This window comes from Cryptomeria japonica, chromosome 9 (assembly GCF_030272615.1).
Source record: "Cryptomeria japonica chromosome 9, Sugi_1.0, whole genome shotgun sequence".
NCBI classification, from domain to species: Eukaryota; Viridiplantae; Streptophyta; class Pinopsida; order Cupressales; family Cupressaceae; genus Cryptomeria; species Cryptomeria japonica.
In genome coordinates, this window is record NC_081413.1 from 184156575 (window position 1) to 184175524 (window position 18950).

The window sequence follows — 18950 nt, forward strand, 5'->3', positions numbered from 1 at the left end:
TAGAATTAAAATTAAAGATAAAAATTTCAATTAGCGTTAGACTTTAATTAGGGTTTTAAGATAAATATTCAAGTTAGGGTTAGAGCTTAATTATGATTATAGTTTGAATATTATTAGGGTTGATATTAGACTAGTAAGGTTAGGGTTAGTGTAGTGTTAGATTAGGGATCAATAAAAGTTAGAGCTAGGGATCAATAAAAGTTAGAGCTAGGGTTCAATTAGGGTTACAGTAAAATTATGGTTATAAGAAAAGTATTTGAGTTAGGGTTAAATTACGGTTAGGGTTTATATAGGGTGAAGGTTAGACATTAATTATGGTTAGGATTAATGTTAGATTAGGGTTTAAACAAGGTTAGCATCAGATGTTAATTTATTGAACCATTTCACATCAATCTCATTACTATCAACTCTTTACTATTATTTTTTAATATTAACATTTTTAAATTTGATATCTCTCGGCGTACTTTACTTAGATTTTTTTAAATATAGGTATGCTAGTTATATTTATTCTTCAATTTATAATAATTTTAATTTGTTAATATTGAGTTTATCTTTTGATTAATGTCAATATTGTGTAGATATTATATTATCTATAATTTTAGGTATAATTCAATAATATTTAAATTTGAATAAATAAAAAACTAGTTTTACTTTTTTATTTAATTATTTATTAACTTAACAATTTTATTATTTGTTATTAATTTTTAAAATTATTATTTTTATTAATATTTAGATTTTGATTTATTGTTTGATATTTACACTAAATGTACATATATGTCATCTTGTAAAATTATTCTTGATGAATTCCTTCCCACTATCACACAACAAAAAATTGAATCATACAAGTGAATTGATAGATTTTGATATATTGTTCGATATTCATGCTAAATGCACAAATATGTAATCTTGTACAATTATTCTTGATGAATTCGTTCCCACTATCACACAACAAAAATTTGAGTCATATAGGTGACTTGATAGATAGACAATATGACATAATAAATAATAAATATAATTTATAATTAGTTTATTATATAATTAAATAATAATCGATTTTAATATATAATTTTAAAATAATAATATTATTGAACTTATATATGTATATAAATTTATATATCCCCCTCTATCTTTTCCAAGTTATATCTATCTCTTTGTTTCTTATTTCAATCCATATCTCTCCTTCATTTCTATCCCTATCTCTCCCTCTTTCTATCTCAAGCTCTCTCCCCATCTCCCTCTTTCTATATCTCTATACTTCTTTGTCCTCTACATTTCTCTCCCTCCCTCTCCCTCTATCTCTTTATACATATATATCTCCCTCTTCGTATCTGTCTCCATATCTCTCTCATTCTGCATACACACACATACTCCCCAATTCCCCCTCTCCACATCTCTCTCTCTCTCTCTATCATTTCCCCCCTCTCTCTACCTCCCCATCTCTCTCTCTCTCTCTCTCTCTAACCTTTATAGATCTTTATCTCTCTATCTCTCCCCCAGTCGCTCTCTCGCTTACATTATATCTCTATTTTTATTTCTCTCTCTTAATCTCCCTCTCACTCCTCTCTATATCTCTTCTATCCACATCTTTATCTACCTCTATCTTCTTATCCCTCTATCTCTCTTGTTATTGTGTTCTCTCTTTCCCTATCTCTCTTTAACTCTTTAAATCACCTTCTATTTATATCTCTCCCTTTCTTCATATCCCTCTCTAAATATTGAGCTATCTCTCCATCTACCCTTCTTCTTCTTCTCTCTCTCCCCCCTCTCTCTATTTTCCCTCTTCTTTGACCTCTATATCTATATCTCTTTGTCTCTCTATCTTTACCTCTCAAAATTCCTTCTTTCATCTCTCCCTCTATCTTTCTCTAATTATCTCTCAATCTCTCTCTACTCCCATTTCTCTTTCTCTATCTAAATCTATCTATATATCATTTCCTACCTATATATTTATCTTTCTATCTCTCTCTCTCACTCTTTCCTCCTTTTTTTATTTGTATATCTTTTTTTCTCACTCTCTCTTTCACTATTACAAACATAACACGAGCCTATTTATCTTCCTAATTTAGAGGTTTTTTTCCATTTGTGTTTGGATCTCTACATTGATTTGAAGCAATCACTTCTCCATTAAGACATTTTTTGCACAAACAAAATGAATTGTTAAATGGCCTACCAATTGACCTTCCATGCCTATTCGGCATACCCATTACACACCAAGTTGCAATTGCTAGTTAAAATCAGCTTAGAAACAAGAAAATGGAAATAGAAAAGTTGAAATTTGCCGTATATTACAGCTGGGAAGCCAAGTATCGCTCCTGATTTACAGAAACAAATAGATGACTGTAATCCCACGTTTGAGGATGAAGTGGGCGATGGTGTTTGATAGTCATTGTGGAAGATTTATAGTTAGAATACTTACACATGTATTTACCACACAATCTGCTGTAGAGTCTAGTACGCATCTTCAATTATAATAGTGGGATGCCATCCGCAGGCCATCTCAATCTTAAAGCCTTGCGTTGGTTGAAGGAGACACCAACGACTTATGGGGGATTTGCATTTGCTGCGCACAATTTTTTCCAAAATAAGCTTATCGACATGTATGTCAAATGCAGGAGTTTGATTAATGCGCGTAAAGTGTTTGACGAAATGACAGAGCGAGATGGCTTCTCATGGAATGTGATCATTGCAGCTTACCGAAAATGTGAGTATCCTCACGAGGCATTGACTCTGTTTCATCTAATGCAACACACAGGTGTCCAACCAGACGAATTTACGTTAGCTAGCATACTCCCAGCCTGTGCCAAGGTACGAGCTTTGGAACAGGGCATGGACATCCATCAAAGAATAATCCAAAGAGGATTTTTGTCAAATGTTATAGTTGCAAGTGCCTTGATAGACATGTATGTAAAATGTGGAAGTCTTCAGATGGCGCGCAAACTGTTTGACAATACTCCTCAAAGAAATGTGGTTTCGTGGAATGGAATGATTGCAGGGTATGCTCAAAATGGTATTCTCGACAAGGCTTTAAGGCTTTTCGAAGATATGCCTAGTCGAGACGTGGTTTCATGGAATACAATGATTACAGGATATGCTCAAAATGGTGCTCTTGACGAGGCTCTAAGGCTTTTCCAAAATATGCCTCAAAGAAATGTGATCTCATGGAATGCAATGATTGCAGGATATGCACAAAATGGTGTTCTTGATGAGGCATTAAGGCTTTTCAAAGAAATGCCTGAAAGAGATGTGGTTTCATGGACTGCAATGATTGCAGGATATGCACAAAATGGAAACCTTGGGGAGGCTTCAAGGGTTTTCAAAGAAATGCCTCAGAAAAATGTGGTTTCATGGAATGCTATCATTGCAGGATATACACAAAATGGGCTTGTTGAAAAGGCCTTGGAGACTTTTAAGCAAATGCAATCAGCAGGTGTACAGCCAAACTCAAAAACCTTTGCTAGCATCCTCCCAGCTTGTGCTGAAATGGGAGCTTTGGAACATGGTATGGACATCCATCAAAATATTCTCGAAACGGGTATTTTTTCAAATGTTGTAGTTGTCAGCGCCCTGGTAGACATGTATGCAAAATGTGGAAGCCTACAAAAAGCACGCGAACTGTTTGATAAAATTTCTCAGCGAGACTCAATCTTATGGAGTGCAATGATTGCAGGATATGCAATGCATGGCTTTTACAAGGATGCGTTTGAACTCTTTACAATAATGAAGCTCTCTGGAATATACCCTGACCATGTTAGCTTCGGCTGTGTTTTACTTGCATGTAGCCATGCAGGTTTAGTGAATGAAGGATGTAAGTACTTCAACAGTATTTGTGACTCTTATTGCATTATACCTTCAATGGATCATTATGTATGCATGGTTGACCTTCTTGGCCGTGCTGGTTATCTCGAGGAAGCTCTAAATTTTATCATCAAAATGCCAATTGAACCTGCAGTGGTTGTGTGGACATGTTTACTCGGCTCTTGTAGACTACATAAGACTATAGGGCTGGGAGAATTTACAGCAACTCTTCTTTTTGGGCTGGATCCAAAAAATTCTACACCTTACATTCTCTTGTCAAACATCTATGCAGAACTGGGCAGGTGCAGTGATGTTCAAAGGATAAGGAAATTGATGGAAAACAGAGGAATAAAAAAGGTACCTGGATGTAGTTGGATTGAAGTTCAGAAAGTGGTACATGTGTTTTCTGTATTCAACACATCATACCCACCTACATAGGAAATCAATGCAAGGTTGAAGAGATTGTCTTGGGAAATTAAGATGGCGTTTTCCAGATTCAAGACATGTACTGAACGTTGTAAAGAAGAGAAAAGCTTGCATTTGAATTACTTAAAATCTATCTCGAATACAAATTTTAGATTCGTCAAGAACTTTCCTGCATGTTTTGAGTACCACGCTGCCAGCTTGTTTCTTCATTTCAATTGAGGAAAATTGTCATGGAGATTATATCAAGCTAGCTATAAACATTGGCTTGCACTGTTACAAGGTACATTGTGTCAGACTTCCAGAGAAAAGAAGTAATCAGGTATTCTTTTTACTTTCCAATAAGTACTAAGAGGTATTATTTTTAGTTTCCAATAAGTACTTTTTCTAAATTTTGTAAGAGTTAGTCAATGCTGTAGACACACACATATGGCCGAAGTTATTCTCGCTTCAAAACAGATCTTTTGTACAGCGTGATAGCGACGTGTTAGTCAATTGCAGCCGTTTATTGTAAAATCGACGGTGTAAAACGTACGACTAACATGCGTGTTAGTAAATCCATACTGCTGTTTTAGAACCAAAATAGACGCATCCTATTATATATATGTATGCATGCATATACTTATTCTGATGAGATATTTGTTGAGGGCTTGAAGCCCTGTTTCATAAACTATGGAAGCTCATGACATGTAATTGTATTTCAGGAGGCCTATACATCTTAGAAACGAAAAATTGGAGGTGGCAGGGAACGGCAAATGTTAAAAGAGAAACGCTGGAAAGAAATGGAAAGTGCTTGCCAGTTGAAAATGTGAGACAAAGGTTTAGTATTAAGTACTGGTAAATAATGTTGAGAAGGTGTTATATATCTTGTATTAAATATTTTCTATGTTGTAATTGGGCAATATTTTTTTTAGGGAGGTTTTAGGTGACATTGTAAATGTATTAAATTTGGGTTATAAATTGAGGAGAGAGACAACTTATTGGGCTTATTGAAGAAATGCATTTAATATTCTTAGTTATTGTAAAATGTGTTTAGTGTTGTAAAGTAAAAAACATTTAATGCTTAGGGCACATGTTGCAAGCTGATTTGGTTTGAGAGAGCAAAGGAGCCACCATGGAGATGTTTGAGCACTAATTATTTGTCCATTGATTAACTTTTCTTGGGGTATTGAATAATAGCGACAAAGGTAGCTAAGAGGCCTCTAGTGGAATTCATTTTGCTTGTTGCTCTCTTGTCTATAAATAGGATAAAGATAGAGTCATTTATAACTTATTGATCATTCACTTGTTTATATTCTACGTGTTCACTATGATTAGAGCTTGGCTTGGGTTGCTTGCTAAGGGGATCAAAAGGAGCATGGAGTGAGACATTGACTCTCATTTGTTCTTGGATTGGGCTTGTGGGGATGACAACAATGATTTCTCATTACAGGGTTCCTCCATGGTTGATGCCCCTTCATTGTCGAAATGATAATTGGGTGAAACAATATATGGGTTACTAGTAAAGTTGAGGAATTGGGATGAGAATAAGGCCATTTATTAGAAAGATATACATGAAAACAAACAATAAACAAAAAACCAATGCACAAGATATATATGAGAACAAACAATAAAAAACAACCAAGATTAAGTGTGTAGCAAGACAAAATAAACTCAATAAAGAATTAAGAAAAATATAATAGACCCATGGCAACATCATCGCTCTTCACCAATATTGTCTAAGTTGTCTCACCTCCACAAAATACTTAAAAGTTCAAATAGATAGTTTGGAAGTACAAATCTTGCATTCATCAAATACGTATGATGTTATGAACTATTTGGATGGACCTCTTAAGGTATAAATAGAGAATATGCATAATCAACTTGATGTGTTACAAGAACAAAGAACCAACATTGTCTCTCAAATGAAGCTATAGAGAGAAGTGGTAAGTTTGCACCTATCTCCAATGATAGGACTCTTATTGGATGCACAAAAATGGCAAGATTTCTCCATATCCCTTCTTCTATCAATGAGGGAGAGAATGTGTTCATCAAAATTAATAGCCATGTCCACCATCTCTTGTAGTAAGCTAGTTTATAGTGGACCAACACTTATAAATACTTGTGGTGTATTTACAAGAAAATTACATTCTAAGCAATTGTTTTTTCACAAATTTGAAAGAATTTTCACATGAAGTAAATTTTTTAGATGAATTTGTATAAGACAAAAACTCATACTTTCTTTTTTCACGTAAGTAGAAAAATTTGGTATGTCCTGGACAAGGCATTGATTAAGTCAAGAGTAGATGATAAAAAGACATAATCAAGTCACTCTCATTATGCTGAAAACCTAAAGGGGTGGCCTAATGGAGGCCAATGGTTAAAACTTGCAAAGGTGCCAAAGGTTGGCAACAAAAGAACATACCCCTATGTAACTGCGACATGTACAAAGTATTTGTAGCAACATCGAAGGTACACCACCATGAAGAAACATTAACAAGGACACATCCCTATATGTATCACATGTTGGGAAAATGGTGTCTCAACCTTGCATTTACATGAGGTTACTATTTATAGTAAGTTTTCATTTGAGCACGAAATGGTGCAAAATTATCCCCGAAACTTTTGGTTGGCTAGATAAGCATTCCGGTAAAGTTATGTCGCAAGATCACAACTAGTTTTGAAGATATTAAATTTTCCATTTTGGAAGGGTCCAATGAAAGGTTTAAATTTGATTTTGAGGATTTTAGAGGCCTCGAAACACCCTGAAAAGTAAGTGTAAACAACGTAGCAGTTTATGAGGCAATAGATCACTTCGCGAGCTTTCCAGCGCTTCAAATGGTTTGTCAATCGGACACACGATTCACAAGTTATGGCCTCAGAAAGTTTGTACTCCTGAAATAGGAAATATAAAATACATCTAACACATAAATGAGCTGTAAAAAGGGAGGGATGTGTCATAGGGCATCTAGAAGGAGATAAGGTCGGCTACACCTTATTGGGTGGTTTTAGCCCATGGTTTTGTAATACCGTTTGATGGTTTCTTGTATTGTATCTCCTATATATGAGGTGTGTGAGATAGAGGTTGTGTGTAAGAGTCTTATGGCTATTGAGTTACCTCTGAATCTCTGATTAGTGATACTCCTGTGAAGAGCTTGCTCTGTAAGTATATTGTAATCTGTTTTAATTGCAGAATAATATATTGGGCGGCTTTTAGAGTGTGGGGTTTTTCTCCCGAAAGGGTTTTCCCCACATAAATTACTGTTATGGTTTGAATGTTATTATATCTATTTTTGTTTTCTGTAACTATTGTGACGATCTGTAAAAGTTTTTGCATTACCCTCCTCTCAAGGTTAGTGTAGGAAGTTGTTCTGCTACTTAATTTCCTTACAAGTGGTATCAGAGCTTGATCACCTTTGGTTTCAATTGTGGGTTGTTGGGTTTTTTGAACTAATCCAGATTTGAGTGGGAATTTTCGTAGAAGACACTTTTTGATCTTGTTGCAGGAATTTTCAGATAGCAAGTTCGTCAAGGAAAATAGAGGTGGAGAAATTTAATGGAACAAATTTTGAGGTGTGGAAGCTAAAGATGGAAGGTCTACTAATAGATCAAGATCTATGGGATGCTATTGATGTGACTGTCCAAAGGCCCTCAAATCCTATTGCGGTGGCTCAGTATGATGTTATGGATCGAAAAACCAAGGGTCTAATCAAATTATGGCTGACATACTCTATTCTGATCAATGTCCACGAAAAAAACACTGCAAAGAAGCTATGGACTAAGCTTGGTGAATGTAATGTCCCCTTTTTAGGTGACAGGAGAAGAGTAGTAGGATGGTCTATTATTTGGATCTCGTAGGCTGACAGTGGTGGATAGAGACTCATGCAGGGTATTCAGTATCCGGAGTTGGCATTTCAGACAGTTTGAGGGCCATTGGGAGCAGTTCCTTGATTTTAGGGAGATTCCCTATTTTTTAGGAGGTTGTGGCAGTTCCCATATTGGAGGTTCCACAAGACCATGTCATGGTTTCAGTTTCAGGGAGTTTGGGTGTGTTTTCTAGTTTCTAGGAGCATCCCTAGATTTTAGGGATGGGACTGACAGTTAGCTCAGCTTTTTCGGCATCGGTCACAGATAGGTGAAAAAGTTATATTCATGATTGTTTGGTCATTTTGGGCTATTTTGGATATCTGGAGATATTTTAATATATTTAAATATTTCCTAAGTTAGCAATTAAATAAATTAAAATAAGGCTATGTATTTAGTCATTTCGGAGTAATAAGGGGTTTCTGGCTTCATTTGGGTTGATATGCCTATGTGTTATAGCTCATTGGAAAGGTCTTGAACTTTGCTACATGATTCTCACCTTCCAGAGTCTTTGTGGATGCCTGAAGCTATTTATTTGCAATTTAGTGTTATTTTTCTATAGTTGACACCATAATTAGAAAATAACACTCTTTTCATAATGCGCCAACTTTACTCCCTTTTAGGGTTTGGCTTGGAAAGGAAATGAGATATAAGGAGATGAAGACCAAATTGTTCATTATCTTTTTACACAATCAAACTTATTTTGCGAATTTTCTCTGAGTGGGCGATTCTTCATCTGGGACACAAACCCCAAGATCTGGACTGGCTGGGACGTAGCCCTCAGCAGTTATTGGCATTGGATTCTTCAGGCATAGTGCATTGTTGACAGAGATTGAGTACGCCATTCTTCATTGTGGATTCAGGGTGTAGAGTAAGGGTTTCAGCATGGCAAATTGATTCTTCAGCTTGGGCGTGATCTTTGTAGCCTTAGGGCCACCATTTGCAATAGGTACATCCCACGTGGAATGTAAGGAATGCATGTATTCAGCCTTAGAGGTATTCTTGATTCATGATCACTATTCAACTCCGAGATTACCTGTTACTCTTGTTATGGCTATCAGTAGTACTTCTGTTGTTTTGAAATCTGAAGATGTGGTGGGTGCCCTACTTGGTGAAGAGATGCGAATGAAGGTATCCCACAGTTTGAAGGAAGCCCTAACTGTTCGTGGAATACCTAAGGAGAAAGGTAAGAAGAATGAGAAGCGCGATAAGTCCAAATTGAAAGGGAGATCAAAATCTCCTGGAAAGTCCAAAGTCATTTGCTGGAATTGCAGTAAACCAAGTCACATCCGTAAGGACTGCAAAGAAGAAAAGAAGAAGAAAAAGAAGAAGATTGATTATGATTCTAAGTTCGAGAAGGAAGATGGTGATGCATTTATTGCAGCTTTGACGACTTATGCAAGTAATGATGCTTGGTTAATTGAATCAGGTGCATCTTTTCATATGACTACCAATAGAGATTGGTTTTTTAAATATGAAGAATTTAATGAAGGTAAGGTGTACTTGGGTGATGATTCACATTTAGACATTGTTGTTTGAGGTAAAGTGAGAATCAAGTTTTCTGGTGGTAGAATAAAAAGAATTAATGGTGTGCTGCATATCCTTAGTTTAAAACGAAATTTGTTATCTGTGAGCAAATTGATAGATGCGGGTGTCCAGGTAGTCTTCTCTGAAGCGGGATGTAAGATGATTAAGGGTGCAATGGTAATTGCTAGAGGTGTCAGGTTCGACACTTTGTATAAGCTAGACGCATACACTGTTGAGTGTAATAGCACTTCTGTAAAAAGTAAATCTGTGGAAGATTTGAGGGTTTCACCTTCAACAAATGGAAATAGCTTTTGGGTACCTAAGGGTGCTCTTTCTTTTGAAGCAAAGTTACCTGCATAGAAGACTATGTTATGGCACCAAAGGCTTGGCCACATTGGAGAAAAGGGTCTAAAAATGAAAACCTTGTTGAAGGTTTGAATGATTGTAATCTTGACTTTGATTTCTATGAGCATTGCATTTATGGAAAACAAAACCGCATTCATTTTTACTCGAGTTCTCATAAAACTTGTGGTGTTTTGGATCTTATTCGTTGTGATGTGTTTGGTCCTATACATGTTCATTCGATTGGAAAATCCACATATTATGTTTCATTTATGATTTTAATAGAAGGACATGGGTATATTTTCTAAAGAGTAAATTTGAAGTTTTCAGTTGATTTAAAAAATTTAAAGTAATGGTTTAGTTGCAGACTGGAAAGAAAATTAAAAGTTTGTGGACTGATAATGGCGGTGAATTTTTTTCTAATGATTTTGATAGATTCTGTAAAGACTGTGGCATTAACAGACAAAAGACAACTTCGTATTCTCCACAACAGAATGGAGTTGCAGAAAGAATGAACAGGACAATGATGGAGAAGGCTAGGAGTATGTTGAGTGGTGCTGGTCTAGAACAAAAGTTTTGGGTTGAAGTTGTTGCCACTGCTTGCTACCTGATTAACAGGTCTCCTACATTAGCCCTTGTTGATAAAACGCCTATGGAAGCATGGTCGGGTCACAAGCCTTCATTGAGACATCTTAGAGATTTTGGTTGTGAGGCATATGCACATGTGCCAAAGGAGAAGCGGACAAAGTTGGAGAACACGACTATGAAATGTATCTTCATCAGGTATAGTTATGGTGCGAAAGGATACGAGCTTTGAGACTCTATTGCACAAAATGTAATTCATAGTAGAAGTGTTATTTCTAGAGAAATTAAGTCTCCTTATGTTACATTGCAGCCATAATAGACTATAAAGGAAGATGCGATTCAATTTCCTTCTACACCTGAAAGAGAGACCCCTAGATAGGCAAGAAGTTGAGGAGAGCTCGTTTGGCTCTGAATCTTCAGAAGAGGAGGAAGAACCTCCAACTTAGCTTGTTCGAAGGTCTACAAGACATAGACAACCACCTGAAAGGTATTGACTTGATGATTGGAGATGTATTTTTGCTTTGAATACTAATGTGGATGAACTGAAATCTATAGAAGAGGCATTAGGTATGAATGATGCAGAATATTGGAAGATTGCTATGGAAGAAGAAATGACAACTTTGAAAAATAATGACACATGGGATATTGTACCATTGCTTGAAGGACAGAAACCTATTATGGGTGTTCAAGAAAAAGATTGGTTCATATGGGAGCATTGAGAAGTATAAAGCGAGGTTGGTTGCAAAAGGCTACTCTCAGGTTGAGGGGGTTGATTATGGTGAGATATATTCTCCTGTTGCCAAAATGACATCCATTGGATTTTTTCTTTCTATTGCTGCAGATTATGATTTAGAGGTTGAACAAATGGATGTGAAAACTACTTTCCTTCATGGTGATTTGGAGGAGGATATTTATATGGCACAATCAGAGCATTATGTGGTGAAAGGTAAAAGTAATTTGGTCTGTAAATTAAAAAAATCCCTATATGGCCTCAAACAGAGTCCTAGGATGTGGTACTAGAAATTGGATACATATGTGTTGAGTTTGGGATTTGAGCGTTCTAAATCATATTACTGTGTTTATTATAAATTTGATGGTAATCATTTTCTATACATTGCATTATATGTTGATGATATGTTATTCATTGGTAAAGGGAAAGGTATGATTTCAAAACTAAAGTCTCAACTTGCTGCTAAATTTGAAATGAAAGATCTTGGTGCAACGAAACACATTCCTGGGATGGAAATTAGAAGAGATAGAGTGAGCAGAAAGCTATGGCTAGGCTAGAGTAAGTATGTGAATTCAGCATTAAAGAGGCTCAACATGCAGGATTGTAGACCATTGTGTGTTCCTTTTACAGATGGAACAAAATTATCTATTTTTGATTGTCCTACATCCCCATTGGAGATTGAAGACATGAGCAGAGTGCCTTACAAAAGTGTAGTTGGAAGTTTGATGTATGCTACATGGTCTGTACTAGACTAGACATTGCCCAAGCAGTGAGAGTTCTGTCCAGATATATGTCTAATCCTGGTAGAGTTCATTGGGATGCAGTCAAAAGAGTCTTTAGATATTTGAAGGGTACCTCAGAGTATTCTTTGTGTTATCATGGCAATTCAGTTGGAGACATGATTTCCCTTGATCTTCATGGTTATGTGGATTCAAACTGGGCAGGTGATATTGATAGCAAAATATCCACCAGTGCTTATGCGTTTACTTTATTTGGTGGTGCAATTAGTTGGATGAGTAAGTGACGGGCTGTGGTTGCTTTGTCCACTACTGAAGTAGAATATATGACAGCTACTCATGCTTGTAAAGATGTCATTTGGCTTAAGAGACTGTGTTCAAATATTGAAATAAAACAAGGAGCCGTAACAGTTTATTGTGATAGTCAGAATGCGATCTGCCTAGCTAAGAACCCGACATTTCATGCCCGGACCAAGCACATTGATGTTCAGTATCATTTTGTCAGAGATATAGTTGAAGATGGCAGGGTGAAGCTGGTTAAGGTAGAAACTTTGATGAATGTCGTAGATTCTTTAACTAAGGCTGTGAGCATAGAGAAGTTCAGATGGTGCTCGGAGTCTATGGGCCTCATGGCCCCTAGCAATTGATTTATTGTGTTGATACTCCCTTTTCTCTTGCAAGGTGTTCGATAAGTGGGAGATTTGTTGGGAAAATTGTGTCTCAACCTTGCATTTACATGAGCTTACTATTTGTAGTAAGTTTTCATTTGAGCACAAAATGGTGCAAAATTCTCTCCAAAGCTTCTGGTTGGCTAGATAAGCATTCCTGTAAAGTTATGTCGTAAGATCACAACTAGTTTTGAAGATATTAAATTTTTTCATTTTGGAGGGGTCCAATGAAAGGTTTAAATTTGATTTTAAGGACTTTAGAGGCCCCGAAACACCTTGAAAAGTGGGCATAAATAGCGTAGCAATTTACGAGGCAATAGAGAACTTCATGAGCTTCCCGACACTTCAAATAGTTCGTCAATCGGACACACGGTTCACAAGTTATGGCCTCTAAAAGTTTGTACTCCTGAAATAGGAAATATAAAATACATCGGACACATAAATGAACTGTAAAAAGGAAGGGACACATCATAGGGCATCTAAAAAGGAGATAAGGTTGGCTACACCTTATTGGGTGATTTTAGCCCATGGTTTTGTAATACTGTTTGACGGTTTCTTGTATTGTATCTCCTATATATGAGGTGCGTGAGATAGAGGTTGTGTGTAAGAGTTTTATGGCTATTGAGATACCTATGAATCTCTGATTAGTGGTACTCCTGTGAAGAGCTTGCTCTGCAAGTATATTGTAATCTGTTTTTATTGCGGAATAATATATTGGGCGGCTTTTGGAGAGTGGGGTTTTTCTCCCGAAAGGGTTTTTTCCACGTAAATTTTTGTGTTATGGTTTGAATGTTATTATATCTATTTCTGTTTTTTGTAACTGTTGTGACGATCTATAAATTTTTTTGCATTATCCTCCTCTCAAGGTTAGTGTAGGAAGTTGTTCCGCTACTTAACTTCCTTACATCACAAATGGATAGAAGATATGATATGAAAATAGTGTGGAAAATAAATCAGAATATGTGAGATATAGATGGATATTGAGGGATTGTAAGATATATATGTTAGATGTATTGGGATTATTATATGAGAGGCAAACATGCACTAAGGAGCTAATAATTGTGTACCACTTTATGCTATAATTAATATAAGAAGCTTGATGAATTTTATTTATATATGGCACGATGGTGTATGAATGAATGTTTATTTTACCCATGTTATCTGCTTTATACTACATTGATCTATAACTACTATATATGTTCTAATCGCCATCTTTACATATCACATTAGGGTAAATTATAACATAACATAGAAAGATCATGTCTCTAGCCTCAAATTTCTTGTCCACAAAATGGTAAAGAATGAGTGTCCCAAGGCACAACATCATCAAGTGTAACTAAGAAAGGTAGAGCTACATCACATACAACATCATCCATAGGTGTATCAAATGAGTATGAAAGATCTAAGTAATTATCATAAGTGATGAAAGATGGATCATCGTCATAGAGCATAGTGCCTATTGGCTAAGAAGTGAACTTAGCTAGGAAAGAGGGGAAAATATCCCTAATAGAGATCTAAGCAATGAAAAAATAATGAAAGGCTATGAATGCAAGGATTAAATCAACAATAAATGCTCAAATATAGTCAAAATGGATCAATAAATTGCAAGGGAGGGTGGATCCAAACATTAATCAAATCTAGGATAACGATATCATCATTAAGAATATCAAATCTAAAAAATCAGCAAAAATAAAAGCCAAACCCTGGGATGAAACTAGAGGGGTTCAAATGTCAAGTTATAAAAAAAAAACGTAAATAAATACAAGAATTTTTCTTTCCTCAAATTAGGTTTAATGAATATAAAACATAATATGATCTAATTTACCTAATTTAGAGTTGTGATATATCATGTAACATAATTTAGAAAATTGAATTAAAAAAAGTGAAAGTACATATCTAATTCCAATGATTGGTAGATAGATGTCAAGCTAATTTGATCACAATATTCAAATTGTAACTCAAGATCACTTACTCTTGGTTATGTTGGAAATAAAACAATGAAATATGAACTAAGTCATTATTATAATTTTGTAGATGCATAAATGAACTAGATTAGATCCACAGTGTGTGGATTTGAACCCATTCATTAAGATTCATGTGTTCCTAGAAACAAAGATTTGTTTGGATGTTTAGACCTACAATAAAAATAACAATGCTGATAGATACATTTGAGAAGCTTGACAAGAGAGTATCCTTTCCTTATGACAAGCCCCTAGGATACTAAGTCAACAACTTGATAGAAATAGTGGTAGACAATGTGATTAAAGCAAGGGCTACCTAACTAAGAGGTAATTTTGAATCTAGAAATTTGAGATTTGAGACTTCACATTTGGAATCTAATGTAAAAGGCAATACAAGAGACCCAACATTCAAGAAGGATGTCAAAGAATGCATAGGAAATAAAAGCAAAAAAGATTTGGAAATGTACTAAATGTGGATAGTGATCCCTCCGCAAACTTGTAATGATAGTTGAGATGTTGGAATGCTACTAAATTTAGAAATTCAATTATGGAGAGTAGTTGATAATATCTAGATGCTCAATGATTGATAAACAAGGCGTTGGGTAATTTCTTTTATACTTGTTCGAGTTGCACGAGTTGAAAGTTGTGGCATAAGAGTATACTTATAATGGCTAATTAGAACTAAGTTGGCTAGTACCCATAATTAAATTTGAATTTTGAAAACATCTAGGTTAGATGTGAGTTGTTAAATTGACTTGACATCCACATGTGAAGAATGAACCATGAAGAGTAATAGGTAATCTTAGAGTTGAAAAGCATTTGAGAGTGAATTTGATGTAGATTGTGATAGCTAATTATTAATTTAAGTAAAAATAGAACACCAAATCATTTTAAAACACATTCTAAATCAAGTATTCAAAATATCTACATAAAATAATATACAACTCATGATATAGAATACAAAATATACATTTTTTTCCACTACAATAATATATAATTACAATTACCTTGCAATCATAATAAAACCTTTCATAATATTATTCCTAATAAATTATTTCCATACTCATCTTTAAAATTCCTCATAAAAACCATTAATACCTTTCTTTCCATATTCAATAGAAAACTTACATGAGAAGGTCATAGCTCACCAATCAACCCTCCTCTTCCTAACATCAACTCTTCTCAACATCAAATAATAAACTTCGTTATACATAATGATATATTGAAGACAAAATTTTAATTATTAGCTCTAAACAAAACAAAGGGAAGTGAAGAAGCACTATAAATCTCCAGCCATAAAAGCAGATATAATCCACATGGACATAATATTTATTTGCATTAATGACCTTGCACATATTGTGTAATCCCAAATGGGGGAGCCCTGACATGGTCACAAGAAGCTCTAAAGAGATGTTTCCTCACCGTTTCTAATCAGAGGATTGATTGTAAGCCGTTCAATCACATTTTCAACCGGCCATCAATCTTTTCATTCCCTTCAAAGGTTCATCTCCTTTTGCTTCCCCGCCTTCCTCGAGCTTTCATTGCAGAGATGTTACAGTGCAAGCTTGGTTTTACAGATTAATTAACTAGCATCACCAATAATCTCCACAAGAACATTGTCCTTGCTTGAAATGATGGAACCGGTTTGCATCTCTCACCACTATTTCTCTTGCAACTAGCCTGGAGATAAACTTGATTTCAGTGTGGCAGTCAACACATACTCTAAGGTTTTTGACAACTCTGATGGTTGTTTCAACAGACATGTTTAACAATCCAAATGCAATTGCCAACTTCTCACTATGGTGGCGAAGGAACAATTCTTTTTCTTCCTCCACCACATCATTCAGTACATTTCTGGAATCTAGAAAATACCCTGCCTCCTTCATCTTCCAAGACAATTCCTCCAACTTTGCATGGATCTCCTGTGTTTGTGGGTGTGATCTGCCTCCTGCACAAAAAACATGTACAATTTTATGGACTTCAATCCAACTACATCCAGGTAACTTTTTTATTCCTCTATCTGCAATCAATCTCCTTAATCTTTGGACATCACCCCATCTGCCCAGTTCTGCGTAGATGTTTGACAGAAGAACATACGGTGCAGCAGTTTTAGGGTTCAGCTCAGTAAGGAGAGTTGCTGTAAATACTCCAAGGCCTATATTCTTGTGTGATTTACAAGCACTAAGCAAACACATCCACACAACCACCACAATCTTGATTGGCATTTTGATGATAAATCTTAGAGCTTCCCCAAGAAAGCCAGCACGGCCAAGAAGGTCAACCATGCATACATAATGCCCCGTTGCAGGTGTAATACAATGAAAGCCATCCATGTCATTTAAGTATTTACAGCCCTCCGCCACTGAACCTGCATGACTGCATGCATATAACACACAAACGAAGCTTAAGTGGTTAGGGTGTGTTCCACACTGCTTCATTAGTTCAAAGAGTTCGATAGCATCTTTGCTAAAGCCATGCATTGCATATCCTGCAATCATCGCATTCCATGAGACCACATCTCGTTTAGACATTTTATCAAATAGTTTACGAGCCTTATGTATGTTTCCACATTTTGCATACATGTCAACCAGGGCACTTGTAACTACAACATTTGGCAAAAATCCGCTTTCAATTATGCTTTGATGGATATGCATACCCTGCTGCAAAGCTCCTATTTTGGCACAGGCTGGGAGAATGCTGGCAAAGGTGAATTGATCCGGTTGGACACCATCCAGTTGCATTTGTTTGAACAACTCCATGGCTTTCTCAACAAACCCATTATGTGCATAGCCTGAAATCATTGCAGTCCATGTTACAACATTTCTTCGAGGCATTTCCTTAAAAAACTTTAAAGCCTCGTCAAGGACACCATTTTCTGCATATCCTACAATCATGGCAGTCCATGAAACCACATCTCGTCGAGGCATTTCGTCAAAAATCCTTAAAGCCTCATCAAGAACGCCATTTTTTGCGTATCCTGCAATCATTGCATTCCACGAGACCGCATCTCGTTGAGACATTTTGTCAAACAGTTCACGTGCCTTCTGTATGCTTCCACATTTCGCATACATGTCAACCAGGGCACTCTCAACTACAACATCCAAGGAAAACCCGTTTTTAATTATACCTCTATGAATCTCCATACCCTGTTCCAAAGCTCCCATTTTGGCGCAGGCTGGGAGAATACTGGCAAAGGTGAACTCATCTGGATTGACACCTGTTCGTTTCATAAGGTGAAACAATGTCAATGCCTCATGAGAATACCCGTATTTTCGGTAAGCTGCAATCATGGCATTCCATGAGCAGCCGTCTCGTTTTGTCATTTTGTCAAACACTTTACGAGCGTCAACGAAACTACCGCACTTGACATACACATTGATAAGCTCATTCTGTAAATATGTCAGTGTAGCAGATGCAAACCCCCTGTGAGCGATGAGAAAGTGAATTTGCGTACGCTGTGACAGAAAATTCTTGTCAATGCAGGTGTACAATAGTCGAAAATAGTTACAAGGGTATGTGAGAGGTTTTTGTTTAGTAGGCACTCTGTGTAATGGCACTGTATGATTGCTACTCAATCTGATTCTACTTCCAGTACAGTGATAACCAAACGCCACAATCGTGTTCGTCCTCAAACATGATATCAAACCCATTAATTCATTTCTATGCACCCAACACTATACTGATTTCCATTTTGTCATGGCTAAGAACATCAGAAAGTTAGAAGTGGCCTTCCCTGCAGAGCAAGCACTTCAGACTTTCCTCTATTTAGATTTTTAAACCCATTTAAGTTTAGTGTATGAAAATGATTCCTTAGCCATTTGTTAACTTCGCTTTCACAAGTTTTGCTGCTTCTTTTTATGAACATAAGGAGTAGAATTGTGCTAAGTTTAAATAGTAACCAGGTTGGATGTTATTTTCGAGGTATAATTTCAAAGAGTTTTGGAAAGGATTTCAATTCTTTTACAAAGCTACAAAATAGATGGGATGACTAACACTAAATGAGTTTAAAATAGTGTGGTTAAATTAAAGTCGATAAAACAAATAACATAATAAGAATTTTAATTTTGGGTGAAAAAAAAAAAATCAAATTGTCAAAAAGACACAAAATCAAAAGATGAAACCAAAACAGTTCTAGACTTGATACTAGACAAATGCACATCCTTCATCTTTGTGTGCGAGTTAAAGACAAATTTTGTGTTGGTGATCGAAGTTGTAGATTACAAATCCCTAAGGCTTGATAATCTCCCAAGTGCCAAGGGTGTCAACCTAGGAAGATTACCACAAACCTATATTCAAGTTGGCCAACTTAGGACCAATTGTTGAGGTGGGCAAGACCTCC

At 36.0% G+C, this 18950-nt stretch overlaps 2 protein-coding genes across 2 annotated transcripts in view; one reads left to right on the plus strand and one right to left on the minus strand.

Annotated features, from left to right (window-relative positions):
• The window catches only part of LOC131038184 (pentatricopeptide repeat-containing protein At2g22070), a 99022-nt gene extending 80531 nt beyond the window's left edge, over positions 1-18491 (minus strand). The window contains exon 1 of the mRNA XM_059211528.1: positions 16208-18491. Coding sequence (XP_059067511.1) covers positions 16208-18261 — 2054 coding nt within the window. The 5' untranslated portion in view covers positions 18262-18491. The remainder of the gene's footprint in view (positions 1-16207) is intronic.
• On the plus strand, positions 2034-5375 carry LOC131038194 (pentatricopeptide repeat-containing protein At2g13600). Its single transcript, XM_057970545.2, has 2 exons — positions 2034-4540; positions 4923-5375. Exon 1 carries the CDS (start codon positions 2479-2481, stop codon positions 4231-4233), a length of 1755 nt encoding a protein of 584 aa, XP_057826528.2. The 5' UTR covers positions 2034-2478; the 3' UTR covers positions 4234-4540; positions 4923-5375.
• Positions 18492-18950: the final 459 nt, after the last annotated feature.

Coding starts and splice junctions, on each gene's coding strand:
- LOC131038194 (XM_057970545.2), top strand. CDS start 2,479: ATGCCATCCGCAGGCCATCTCAATCTTAAAGCCTTGCGTTGGTTGAAG.